Source organism: Onychomys torridus, chromosome 10 (assembly GCF_903995425.1).
Source record: "Onychomys torridus chromosome 10, mOncTor1.1, whole genome shotgun sequence".
Lineage (NCBI taxonomy): Eukaryota > Metazoa > Chordata > Mammalia > Rodentia > Cricetidae > Onychomys > Onychomys torridus.
In genome coordinates, this window is record NC_050452.1 from 24,653,245 (window position 1) to 24,666,955 (window position 13,711).

Below are 13,711 nucleotides of genomic sequence, written 5' to 3' on the forward strand. Positions count from 1 at the left end.
GTTTGAGGCCAGCCTAATCTACGTGGTTCCAAGCCAGCCAGCACTGCATAGTGAGACCCTGACTCAAACTAATGAAAAAAAAATAATAATAAATATGAAACTGGTATGATGGCTCCGCAGGTAAAGGCAATTGCTACCAAGCCTGACGACCTGAGTTCGATTCCCACAACCCACGTGGTACAAGGAGAACCGACTCCCTCAAGTGGTACTCTGACCTCACACATGCACACTCACACATACACACATACATAGAAGAAAATAATATATACGTCTGTATGTATATTTTACCCCTCTGTGTAACAGTCCTAGCTGTCCTGGAACTCGCTTTGTAGACCAGACTGGCTTCTAACTCACAGAGATCCACCTGCCTCAGCCTCCCGAGTGCTGGGATTAAAGGCGGTGCCACCACCGCCCGGCTATAAATAAAATATTTTTAAAAGAACAATAAGTTGCCCTAGTTGGCACAGGATGTGATAGGATTCTGTACAGGGCTCACTCAGTATGCCGTCGCTTTGCTAGCTGCCGGACTTCACAAGCAGAAAGAACTCCACATTTGCTGAGCTCCTTCTGTGTGTGCGTGGTTTCCGTGCATCATCTCATTTTGTACAACCGCTTTGTGGAACAGATGGTGTCGACACTCCACTTAGCAGAAGGAAGCCCCGTTTCCTTTGAACTGGTACAAGATCTTAGGAGTGACCAAGTGAGATACGAACCGGGTCAGGCGGATGCCAAAACAAGCTTTGGCTAACCACGACCATGAGTCTAGCAAGAGAAGACGGTTTGCTCTGGTTACTACCGCAGTGGTGGGGCCCGCGCGTGGGTCACGACCCAGGTGAGGGTGGAGCTAGGGTCACTGGGCACCCGGCCTGTGTCAACCCCGCCAACCCTCAGCGTGGGGACTCGGAGGCAGGGCCGGGTCCCGCCGGGTCCCGCCCTCACCTGTAGACGCCACACCTCCAGTGGCCTCGCCTAGCGCCCCTGGGGGCGGGGCCGGAGGCCGGGGGGCGGGCTCGGGGGCGTGAGTGGCAGGCGGCGGGTCAGGACGCGCATGCGCAGTCGGCCCCGCTCTGGAGCCTGGCAGGCGGCTGGCGGTCGGGGCGGCGCTGAGGAGGGCGGGCCGGGGCGGGCGGGCCGGCCGGGGCGGGGCGACGCTGAGCTCCGTCCTGCTCCCATGGCCGCCCCCGGCTCCCGGAGCTGCCCCCTCTGCCCCGGGCCGCGCCCGGGGGTCCCGCACTGACGGCCCATGGCGCCGCCCGCCGCCCGCCTCGCGCTGCTCTCCGCCGCTGCGCTCACTCTGGCGGCCCGGCCCGCGCCCGGCCCCCGCCCCGGCCCCGGTGAGTGAGACCCCGGCCCTCCCTCCCCCCCCCTACGCCCCGCTCTCCTTCCCTCGCGCGTGGACCCCGGAGGAGGCGATGCCTGGGCTCCTGTCCCGGAACGCGGCGTGGACGCGCCTGCCCCGTTCCCAGGACTGTGTCCCGCGCGCCGGCTTCGAACTTCCCGGGACTCAGCTCACTTTGAGCTCCCGGGAGAGAAGGGGTGCGTGACGGCTAAGGTCGCCCGTCCCGAGTGCACACTACGCCGAGTCCGGCGTCCTGCTCCCCCGGCCCAGTCCAGCGCGCCGTCCACCCGAGGTGGTGCCCTCAGCCAGGATGGAAGCCGGGACTCTGCTTAGTTTCCGCACGCCCTTCCTTGCCGCAGAATCCCCTCCCAGTGGAAGAACAGGCGTGGGGATGTCGTCCGGCCCGTCGTCCGGCCCAGTTCAGTTTCTCTGCGGGTTGTCGGGTGCTGAGCACACGCTGTGAACCTGCCGCTGGGGTCTCCACCCTAACTTGCAGATTATGCTGTTGCAAAGACAGGGTTTTGCTGGTGAAAGAAAACTCAGAGTTGCTTTGTTTCCTTGCCAGTTCGGATTAGAGAAAAGGCTGAGACGTATTTTCTGTGTGATTTTTTTGAGACAAACTTTGAGCTCCGGGAACCTTGGTTAAAGGGAGTATGATGATAACTCACTTCGGTGCAGAGTGTTGGTGAACATTGAAGGCAACATGCACAGAGTGTACATGTACAAAAGGCCATCAGTAAAAATTTAAATCTTCTTTTTTATAGTGTTTCCTTCCCAGTTCACTAAAGACTAGACAGCTAGTTTACCCTGGGAATACTGTAAGCTGTGTATGTGATGAATCCCGGCAAAAGGTAAAGCTGGGCTTTAGAACGGCAGAATGAAGGGTTCCCAACACTCCAAACTCAGTAGAAGTGGTTTCTAGGGGATTGTTGCCTTCTGTGGGACTTCTATAATTTGCCCACTTCTACTGTTTGTAGTATGTGAGCAAGGACAGAGGGACGTTCCTAGAGCCAGGACGTGTCAACAGAACTGTAACCTAGTAACCCCTTAGCTCCACTTTGTCATCTATGTGTTCGGGACTTGATGTACTCTCTGGAGACAGAGGTGCGGGTAGAAATAGGCTAGTTTTTCCCTCCTGGAAAGGGCACAGAAATGTAACTCTGAAAAGCATTGTGAGCCAGTTCTGTGGTGTTTGCTGGGAGGTGGTAGCTGCGAGGCACCTTTGCCTTGCTAGGTCAGATGCAGCAGCTCTCCGGTAAAGTTGGTGTGCTTTTATTTAGGAGTCTTGAGCACGGACAGATACATGACTGTTGTGAAACAGTTTATGCTAAGTAATTCAAACTCATCAGCCCGGCTTCCCAGCATTCTGCTACATCAGTGCTTTTGTGACATTTCCCCTCTGGTTCCAGAAGCAGTTTCAGAGACATACCACATGGTTTTTCAGCATCACATCCTGTCAAGAGACTAGCCACTAGTTTGTTAAATCCTTTCCAATTAGAAAAAAAAAATGCTGTACACTGAGAATATGCCAAACTTACCATTTCATATTTTGTGATACTGTAATTTTCTCTAAAATTTTGTGGATGGAAAAAATTATTCCAATACTTATATTCTGCACAACTTTGTAATATTTAAATTACTGGTGGTTTGCATTTTTGAATGCTGACTTTATGAAAACAGTTAGCTCATTCCCCTTCTGTGTTATTCTAATTATAGTGTGTAGTCAGCCCCAAATGATCTCCTGTCTTCCATTCTTCTTTTGACATGCTTTCTCTTTCACAACTGATGAGAAGGAGGACAGAGGTCAGTGGTAGAGTCTTTTCTAGCCTCTCATCATCCTCCCCTTCCTTCTCATCTGGAATTTGTCCTATTAGCCAATAGTATGCGGTGCATTACGATCCGAGTTGGGGTACCTGCGGGGTCTTCATACTCTACAGTATAGACTGTCTTGGCTCATAGGTGAATAACTTAAATGTTTAAGGTAGTAGTCTTTTTATAAATCTTTTGTTGTTTTGCTTTTGTGAGACAGGGTTTTCTGTGTAGTCCTGGCTATCCTAGAACTCCCTCTGTAGCCCAGGCTGGCCTCAAACTCACAGAGATCTGCCTGCCTCTGCCTCCCGGGTGCTGGGATCAAAGGTGTGCGCCACAATGCCCAGCTTTCCTTTTATAACTCTTAAAGCAAGAAAGTATTGAATTTAGGCTCAGTACTAACCAATACAAGCCGGTGTGCTCAGTGTAGCTGTTAATGTGCTCAGAGTTTAGCAAAATGATTGAGACAAGCTTACAGTCTCATAATAGCCAAATTGGGAATTTGGGGTAGTAGGCAATATACCATCTTTAGTTTAGAATCTAAAAACTTTAAAGTGTTACTTATTGGGGGCTATAGACATGGGGGCATAATGTCTTGAATATAGAGATGAGAGCTCTTTTGGGGGTCCATCCTCTCTGTCTACCCTTTGGGTCCCAGAGATTGAATTCCTATTGCCAGGCTTAATTCAAATACCTTTACCTCCTGAGCCATCTTGATGGTCCCTAGTTTAGAATTTTTGAGCCTGGAACTCTTCCTGAGGCTTTAGATCAAGGCAAAACTGTAAATGATTTAGACTTTGAGGGCCATAGACAGGCACAGTTGTAATCACTCACCTCCAACGGTGTAGGCAAAAGTAGTCATAGAAAAAATGAACAGGCACTGATATTTTTGTTTTTCTTTTTTTCCAAAACAGGGTCTCACTATGTAGCTCTGGCTGTTGGTACTCACTGTGTAGACCAGGCTGGCCTTGAACTCACAGATATCTGCCTGCCTCTACCTCCCAAGGGCTGAGAGCAAAGGTGTGTGCCACCACACCTGAATGCATTGCTGTGTTTTAATAAAACTCTTTGGACATTGAAATTTGAATCTTTTTTTTTTCTTTTGCTAGAGCTGAGGACTGAACCCAGGGCTCTGTGCTTGCTAGGCAAGTGCTCTACCACTGAGCTAAATCCCCAACTCCAAAATTTGAATCTTTATATCATTTTTACATGTCATATTGTCCTTTTGAATTTTTTATAATTAAAAACTTACATGACTATTCGTAACTTACTTTATGGGTCGTGATTTGGCTGTACTTGTACTAAAGCCTTATGCTAGGTCCATGTGAACTGACTTTTAAGTGTTTACTGATCTGGAAAAAGCAACAAAGAGGGTTGACTTTGGTGAATGGACGAACCCCTTACCATTTACTGTGAATTAACTTTTACATACAAACAGGAGTCAGGCACAGTAATGATGCAGCTCTACTCCCAGGCATTTGGAAGGTTGAGCTAAGAGAGTAGTTTGAGGCTAGCAGCCTGCCTATGCAGTCTAGTAAGGCCCCATAAGCAAGGAAGAAATACTAGCTAAAATGGTAAATTTTATATTTTACTACGCTTTTTAAAAAGATATAACTGGGAAAAGCTTGTTTATATAAATTTCAATCATTAATAAATGGAAATTCCGTGTGATTCAGTGCACTGCTTAAGGAAATAATTCATACCTCAGAGCTGATCCCTAGTTTGTTTTCACTCAGCTATGCAGGCACATGTTGCTTGAGACAAACTGTTGAGAGATCTTCTGTTCTGCCAAGGAAAGCCAGGCAGCAGGTGGCACCAGCCCTGAGACCGGAGAAACAACCGGGAGGGGGCGGGAGGGGGTGGGAGGGGAGAGACCAAACTCCTGTCACTTCTAAGTTCTGGGTTTTACTTCCACACTTCTGCTGTTGTGTTAAAACAACAGTGTGCTTTGGACGCCAATTCCTTTTTAATGAAAGTGATTTGGAAGAAAGCAAAGGGAAACATTGAAACAAGCAAGCTGGTTGTGTTTGTACTGCTGGGCAGCGAATGGGAACGTTGGGAGAGGCCAGAAGTGGGTGTGTAGCTTTTGTCGGAGGCCTTACCTCCTGAATAAGGACAAATATCAGGAATTGAGAGTCCCACAGCACCCTGCACAGGTTCTAAGGAAGAGCTCTGGCTCCATTTGGCAGATGCATCTCTCTCTAGGTAAGGATGACTCACATTCCTTCCGTGTTCAGTTTGACCTTGACTTGCCCTAAAACCCAGAAGTATTTTAGGTGCAGCAGGCACTGAGGTCCAGCTTTTTTTTTTTTTTTTTTTTTTTTTTTTTGCCCTTTCCTGTCATCAGTCTTCCTCCCAAGATTCGATGTCTTTTCCCTAGATCTCAGCCTCTTGAGAAAGTCTGTATTTAGCCGGAACGGGGAGAAGAGAGGGGCCATTGTAGAAATGTCATTCTACAGAAATTTTACTTCTCCTCCAAGGAAATCTGTTTCTCCAGTTCTGAGCCTTTTCTAGGTAAGCACCTCCTTAGTTGTCCTTTACAGCTTGAAGAGGATGAAGTTGAGGGTGCTCTGAAGATGGTCATCTTGCAGGCAGAATTGACTCTCCCACTGCCTCCTGCAGTAGGGCCTCTGGGGGCTTCTCCCCTCTAGGGCCTGCTTCCAGTGTCTAATCCCTGGCATGGAGCCAAAGCATTAAACTTTTATTGTTCAATTTACCACAAGGGCGAGGCCCTGTTCCTAGTGGGCTGAGGAGGCTGTGGCCGCTTCCAAAACCCGAGTGTCACACCACATTAGTAACTGCAGACTTTGAAGGCTGGATTTCTTTCAGTTTGGTTAGATTGTTGGTCAGAACCAGAACAGTATACTTACACTCTGCGTTTTAAAGCCAGGAAAGTAAAGACAGCATAGGCAACTTTTGAAGATGATTCATTATGGTGGTAGCCATCAGCCTGTATGAGGATCCAGCGTGGTTTCTTTTTATCCTCAAAGTAGATACATTATTGTGTTAGTAGCTTTCTTAGTATCCCAAAATCAAATAACAACATGGCAGCCAAGCAGCTCTCTTTGAGAATAGTAGGGATTGCTAGCCAATCCCACCATAGTATGTAAATTACTTGCTGCTGTTCAATCTATAAAAATTCATCTTCAAAGAAAATTACTGGGCTGGTAAAAATATTTTTAATAATGACCACAGAAGTCATATTTATTTTTCTTTGAAGTTCTTCCGAAGAATCTTCTGGTTCTAATCAGTTTGTTCCCACATAAAATACAGTGGAAATCTACAATAATAAAATCCCCATTTCTCTGTCTATGGGGAAATAAACAGGGTGAGGACTGTCTTTTTCAGGGGCTTTCCCCTCGCCTTGCCCCAGACTCAAAGCCTCTATTACTGGTGGGTGTTTTGGCATTAGTTAAGGGCCTTCAATCCTTCCCTCCCTCCATGTTTTGCTCTTTCATTAAAGTGTTTCTGTTGTCTAATTATATCCTTTCAATCAAATTAGAGACTGCAGCATCTGGTGCGGGCCCTAACCGCTGCCATCTGCACCTCCAGTGTACAGGCCTTTTCAGCTGAGGATCACTCAGTTTCCAAACGGCAGGAAGAGATCTGGAAGAAGTTCAGCTGGAGGAGAAGTTAGCTTAAAAAGAGCCTCTCCAAAGGCTGGTGCACTGTCCTGCCTGCTGGGATGTATGCATGGTGTTACAGGACATCATTGACTTGGCTCACCCAAGAGGCTTCCTAAGTGCTTCCGGGCAGCTGAAGGATTCCTAATTATCTTAGCTGAAGTGACCAGGCTTTCTCCTCCCTGTTAGGGGTTGGAGGGCCCCAGCAGAACTGAGAATGTCTCCCTTGAGTACAGTCTTTTGTTATATGACCACTGGTTAATGGATGTGACACTTTCTCTTCATTTGGCCATTTCTTCTAACTCAGTGATTTCAGCAGAAGGAGATTTTTGCTCCCTAGGAATAGTTTGTAATACTTGGAGGCATTTTTAAAAAATCGTTACATGGTGGATGCTATTCCTATCCAGCAGATTGGAGCCCGGTGCTGTTAAACACACCAGAGGATTACCTATCTATAAAGACAGTGTTGAGGGGAAATCCAGGCCTGTCCGAACTATGTCATTGTTTTATCTTCTCACTGTGACCTAAGAGCAGGCTATTTACATCAACATCATTTTACTTGTCTGAAGCTGGCAGTGTAGACCAGGCTGGCCTTAAAAGCACAGAGATCTGCCTGCCTTTGCCTCCTAAGTGCTGGGATTAAAGGCATGTGCCATCACACCTAGCCAAGACGTAGATTCTTGCTAGAAATGACAATATATACCTATAATTTCAACACTCAGAAAAGCTGAGGCAGGAGAATCAACAGTTTGAAGCTAGACTAGGCACATAACAAATCCCTGCCTAGAAGAAGAAGACGAGGAGAAGAACAACATGATGTTAGGTGTGGTCACACACACCTGTAATCCCAGCATTTTAGATGTAGAAGCAGGGATTCAGGAGTTCAAGGTCAGCCTCTGTTTGAGGCTAGCCAGGCTTGCATGGACTCTATCTCAAAAAGAAGCACATTTTCCATTGTCCACATCTGATTTCCTTCAGCATTTCAGTTCATAGCATTCTGTAAACCTGCATAGAGTCAGGACATCTATGATTCCCTGGCTTTCTACTTCCACTTAATATTGTCACATTAAATATAGGATGCCCAACTGAACTTGAATTCAGGTGAAAACAAAATAATTTTTTTAGTTTCCGTATGCCTTATTCAATGTTTGAGAATACTTCTAAGAAATTACTCAGTAGTTGAGTTAGGGTAGGGAGAAAATTTGCATTTGTTTGTTTGTTTTTCAGTTCTGAGGGTAGAATTCAGGACCTTGCACAGGCTAGGCACGTGCTCTACCCCTGAGCTACATACATCCCTAGTCCCCACTTAGCATTTATCTGAAATTCAGATGAAACTGTTGTGCTTCTATCTGCTGAGCTTGGGATCCTACTCCAAGATCCATGAAACACTGCATGAGACTTTCAGCCTTGGACAGTTGGGCTTATTCCGGTGGCCACATTGTCCTGGTCTCACTGCTCAAGGTGTCTAGGGATGACAGCACTGCCATCCTGTCCCTGGTGTATATCATGGCTGGGCTGAGTCCTTCCTTCAGCTCTGACCCTTCTCCCTGTCCAGCATTTCTGAAGTATGACTCTTGAGTTGGATTTTGTGTTGGGATTAATGTAACAAACACTTATCAAATGTCTGCTGCGTGTGGAGATCTCTCCCTAGGACTCGTTTGTCCCTATGCCAGATCCCAGGATATAGTGACTGTTGCTGCAGGGTTTGCTTTGGCGATGTGCTCCAGAGATAGCTTGTCCACCTGGCAATTAAGGCCTCCTCAGGAACTCTGCTGTTATTTGGCCATCCCCTATCAGCTAAAGGGAGCTGAAAAGCCTAGAGCCTGGCTTCCATGGAACAAGGACCACGCCCTCCAGGACTTCATTATTGGAGAACTTTCTGATCATCTGACATTAAAAAATAGGTCACAGGCAGTACTGATAAAACTTGTCTGGAGGCTGGATTTTATTAGTTTATTTAATCTATTTTTAGTCCAATTGAGAGCTTTAGACAGGCAAAATAGGATTGTTAGGGACTTGGGATTTAACTCAACGTTCCAGATCACTTGCCTAACACGAGTGAAGTCCTAACTGAGGCCTGCAAAGAGAAAAGGAAATAGTATTGCTCATGATCGTGATGCAAGGTATAGATGTAAACCAGGTGTTTCCTGCTAAAAATAAACTCAATATAAAAATGGCTCAGTTGGCAAAGGGTTGGCCTAGCACACACAAAGTTTTGGGTTTATTTCCAGCACCAAGTAAAGCATGTTGCTTCGGCACATGCCTGGAATCCCGTCACTTTTGAGGTAGAAGCAGGTAGAAGATCAGATGTTCAAGACCATCCTCAGTGAGTTCAAGTTCAAGACCAGCCTGGGCTACATAAGAGTGTCTTAAAAAACCAAAGGGTACAGGGATGACTTTATCATCTATTTGATTAATTAATTAATTAATTTGCTTGTTCATTCATAGACAGGATCTTGTGTAGCCTAAACTGGTCTTGAACTATAATTCTTCGGCCTCTGATTTCTGAGTGCTGGGATTAATAGGTATGTATCACCATGCCTGTTTTATTAATTGGTGTAGAACCCAGAGCTTCATTTATGCTGGACAAGCACTTTACCAATTGAGCTACATTCTCAACTTTAATTTGTTTTTTGAGATAATGTGTCACTGTGTATCAGAGGCCTGCTTTGTGTTTACAATTCTTCTACCTTAGCCTCCTGAGTGTTCCATGACAGTCACTGGACCCCCAAAGTCTGGCAGGGTTTTTTTGTTTTTGTTTTTGTTTTTTTTATTAGAAAGTATTTGACTTTTAAGTACTTGATTTACACAGAACTTTCTGGAATTTCTCAGAGGTAGCTAGAAGGCTGGTCCACAGACAAAGAAACTGAGGTACTTGATTGTGTAACAGATTCTCCCAGCTGTGCATTTACTGTCTTCCCTCATTTCACAAACATAAACAAAAACAGCTCTTTCTGTAAGCTGTCTTTTTTTTTTCTTTCATTTTTTTCTTTTTTTTTTTTTTCTTTTACTCAAGACAGGTTTTCTCTGTGTATCCCTGGCTTCCCGGAACTGACTTGGTAGACCAGACTGGCCTCCATCCCAGAGATTTCACCTGCCTCTGCCTCCCGGAGTCGTGGGATCAAAGGTGTACGCACAACCACCCGGCCAGTTGTGGAGGATTCAAAGTTAGGCTGTTTGGGATTGTTTAGTGGTAGAATGTGTGCTTTGCAGTTCAGGGCTTGGGTTTGGTCCCTAGCAGGAAAAATAAAGCGTGGAAGTAGCCAGAGCTGGGGACTGAAGCTAAGTGAGGAAGTATTGAAAATCATTATTGTTCAGTTTTTAGTTTTGATAGGGGATGGTACTGAGATAGGGGCTCATGTGAGGGAAATTTTCAGCTCACTCCATAGCTGAGGATGATCCTGAGTCCTGAACCTCCTTCAGTGACAGATGGACACCACTTCACCAGGTCGTTTTTGAGTCACTCTGTAGCTACAGTAGCCTTAAACTCATGCCTCATCTTCCCCAGTGCTGGAGTTGCACAAGTGAGCTGCAGTGGCTGACTGCTTGCCTAGTGTGAGTGTTGTTTTAGCTTACCCTTGGGAAACATAAACAAATGTCTGTCTTCCCGACAGGGGACTAGGAACAGTTTAAGCCCAACTGGAGAACCAGTGAGTTTGTTGGGCTTCTGTACAGGAGTGTAGGTGGCCCTAAACAGCTGTACTGTAGAACAGTCTCATTCTGGCAAGGTTGTCACCTGTCAAAGCTGCACCCATGGAGTCCTCCTCTCCAGTTAACCATCCGCCTCCTACGCACTCCTGCGTTCCCCAAACCGAGTACAGCTAGGCTTGAGTTATGGGCAGCTCTTCTGTGAAGGGCTGTCAGCAGGCCCAGTCTTGGGAGGGTCTCTTGCAGTTAACAGTAACAGTCATGTCATACTTGGAGGATAGTGAGTCACAAATCAGTGGGATGCCCTGAGCTGGATCCCTAAAACAAACCAAAACGGTAAAATGCTTGAGGAGCTCATGGCAGGACTGGGAGCTTTGAAGCAGGTGAGGTGGGTCAGTGTCTGTGGTGCCGGGACCCTGTGATCTGTCTAGTGCCTTCCTACAGGAGTGTGGTGTTGGAGACCCTGTGATCTGTCTAGTGCTTTCCTACAGGAGTGTGGTGTTGGGGACCCTGTGATCTGTCTAGTGCCTTCCTACAGGAGTGTGGTGTTGGGGACCCTGTGATCTGTCTAGTGCCTTCCTACAGGAGTGTGGTGTTGGGGACCCTGTGATCTGTCTAGTGCCTTCCTACAGGAGTGTGGTGTTGGGGACCCTGTGATCTGTTTAGTGCCTTCCTACAGGAGTGTGGTGTTGGGGACCCTGTGATCTGTCTAGTGCCTTCCTACAGGAGTGTGGTGTTGGGGACCCTGTGATCTGTCTAGTGCTTTCCTACAGGAGTGTGGTGCCAGGACCCTGTGATCTGTCTAGTGCTTTCCTACAGGAGTGTGGTGCCGGGACCCTGTGATCTGTCTAGTGCCTTCCTACAGGAGTGTGGTGCCGGGACCCTGTGATCTGTCTAGTGCTTTCCTACAGGAGTGTGGTGCCAGGACCCTGTGATCTGTCTAGTGCTTTCCTACAGGAGTGTGGTGCTGCCTCTTCAGGTCCCAGCCTTGCAGCAGCTCACTGTCTGTCTTTTTGAGGGTTTTGTTTTGTTTTGTTTTGTTAAGAGTAAACTGAAATACTCTCTGTCCATCAGAAACCTGAATACAGAAAGATGAAAATATGTCATGTTTTCTGTTTCCTTATTTGAAGAACGTTTTTGTGTGAAATCTGATTTCAAGATTGGACAGGCTATGTATGTACAGATAAATACCTCAAGTAGTAGGACATCATGGTGCTCACATGTTACATGGGCAAATAAATGGTTCAAATCATCAGCACATGATGGAATATGCTCTCTTGGTCTGACAGTAAAGTCCCTCAAGGAACTTTGTTGTTGTTATTACTGTTGTTTTGGTTTTTTGAGACAGGGTTTCTCTGTGTATCTTTGCACCTTTCCTGGTGCCTCGAACTCACAGAGATCCACCTGGCTCTGCCTCCCAGGTGCTGGGATTAAAGACAACTTTGTTATTAATGAAATGTTTTAGGACTCTGCTAAGCGGTAACTTCTTAACTACTCTTCTTAAACTAAGGCCTGTTTAATCTGTGTGTGTTAGGAACTTCGGCGCTGCTAATTTAGTGCAGAGATTGGGCTAAGGATGTAGCTAACTGACAGTGAATGTGCTTAGTATGTGTAAGGCTCAAGGCTTCCATCTGCAGAACACCAAAAAGAAAAGCACCAACCAAAACCCCAGCTATCTTTTGTGTATCAGGAAGATGATCATATGTATTCACAATGCCCTAAGTCAGTGGTTCTCAACCAATGGGATATGACCCCTTTGGGGTCGCATATCATATCTTTATATTATGATTCATAACAGTAGAAAAATTACAGTTATGAAGTAGCAATGAAATAATTTTATGGTTAGGGATCACCACAACATGAAAAACTGTATTAAAGGGTTGTAGCATCAGGAAGGTTGAGAACCACTGCTCTAAATGGTAAGTAGGAATTCCTCAAGCACTATTACATATTCATGGTGGCTGTTCCGGCAAAAACATATGTTCACAGCAACACCCATAGCGTGTTTCCCAGTGGGTGCTGCCCGGGTGGGAGGGAAGCATGCTCCAGATGAGAGCCAGATGGGACAGGAAGTCACCAAGCCACCTTCTCTCATTTGACAATTAGCCTTTTAAAACTCTTTGTTTATTCATTCATTCATTTATTTTTGGCTGTATAGCCCTGACCATCTTAAAATTTATGTGGATCCTCCTGCCTCTGCCTCCTTAGTGCTTGGGATTATAGGTGTGTATTGCTATTCCAGCTTTATTTTAGAAAAAAAAACCCTAAAGTATATTTTAGTGTGTGTGTGTGTGTGTGTGTGTGTGTGTGTGTGTGTGTGTGTGTATTTGTGAGACAGAGAGAGACTGAGCTGCTCCAGAGCGTGTGTTGGAGGCTAGATGGCACCTTGCCAGAGTTGGTCCTGCCCTACAATCATGTGGGATCCGAGTGTCAAACTTAAGTTGTTAGACTTAGCTTCACTCACCTTTACCAACTGAGCTGTCTCCAGTCCTCAGCTTCACTTTAAAATTTTCACTTAACAAATAATAAGACCCTATCTATGGCATCTTCTGAATTTAATCCTCTGGCCCTGTGCTTACCATAGACTGTTTCTCACGGAATGGTCTTTTACATAATTCAATATTTCATCTCCTATAGAAAAGACTAAATTAGAGATTCAGATAAAATAATTCAAGCTCCCCTTCCAGAAGTATACATTCTTAGGCTAGTGTTGCATCTCATATCTATAAGCTCAGCACTCAAGAGGGTGAGGCAGGAGTTGGAGGATAGCCTAGGCTATATAGTAAGTCCCAGGTCAGCCAGGACTACATCATGGCACCCTGTCTCATAAGAAGAATATATCTATATTTTCAGCAAAAATAACTTTGGGAAGCATGGTCTTTTCTTTCTGTTACTGTGATATTGTATGTGTAAGCATGTGTGCTGGAGATTGAACCAGAGTTTCACATATGCTCAGGTGCTCTACCACTGAGCCACACCTCTAGGTCTCTGTCACTGTCTTTCAGAACATTATCTTCTTAAATGAAAAGGAAGCTCTGAAAGATATTTTAATAGAAAAGCTACTGATGCTTAAAAACTTATAGTGATTATTTATGTGTTTACACTACTTTGGGCAGAAGTATAGCTTGTCCTACATTCACTTTGCAAAGTTAACGTGTAATCCAAGAAATAGTATGTGAAGGATCGTCTGGAGTTTAGATGGCTGCAAACTGGGCTGATTGAGTTTATGGTTCTCAACAAGAAGCTAAGGCATATTTATTACAAAGCAGTATGCTACTAATGATTTTTAGAG

At 45.8% G+C, this 13,711-nt stretch overlaps 1 protein-coding gene across 3 annotated transcripts in view; it reads left to right on the forward strand.

Annotated features, from left to right (window-relative positions):
* The window catches only part of LOC118591797 (kremen protein 1), a 259,224-nt gene that overhangs the window by 184,046 nt on the left and 61,467 nt on the right, over positions 1 to 13,711 (forward strand). The window contains exon 1 of one of the 3 annotated variants that reach the window (XM_036200173.1): positions 1,098 to 1,334. The exons of the other annotated variants lie outside the window; for them this stretch is intronic. Coding sequence (XP_036056066.1) covers positions 1,244 to 1,334 — 91 coding nt within the window. The 5' untranslated portion in view covers positions 1,098 to 1,243. Of the gene's footprint in view, positions 1 to 1,097; positions 1,335 to 13,711 lie in introns of those variants that run through there. 3 annotated transcript variants of the gene reach the window in all.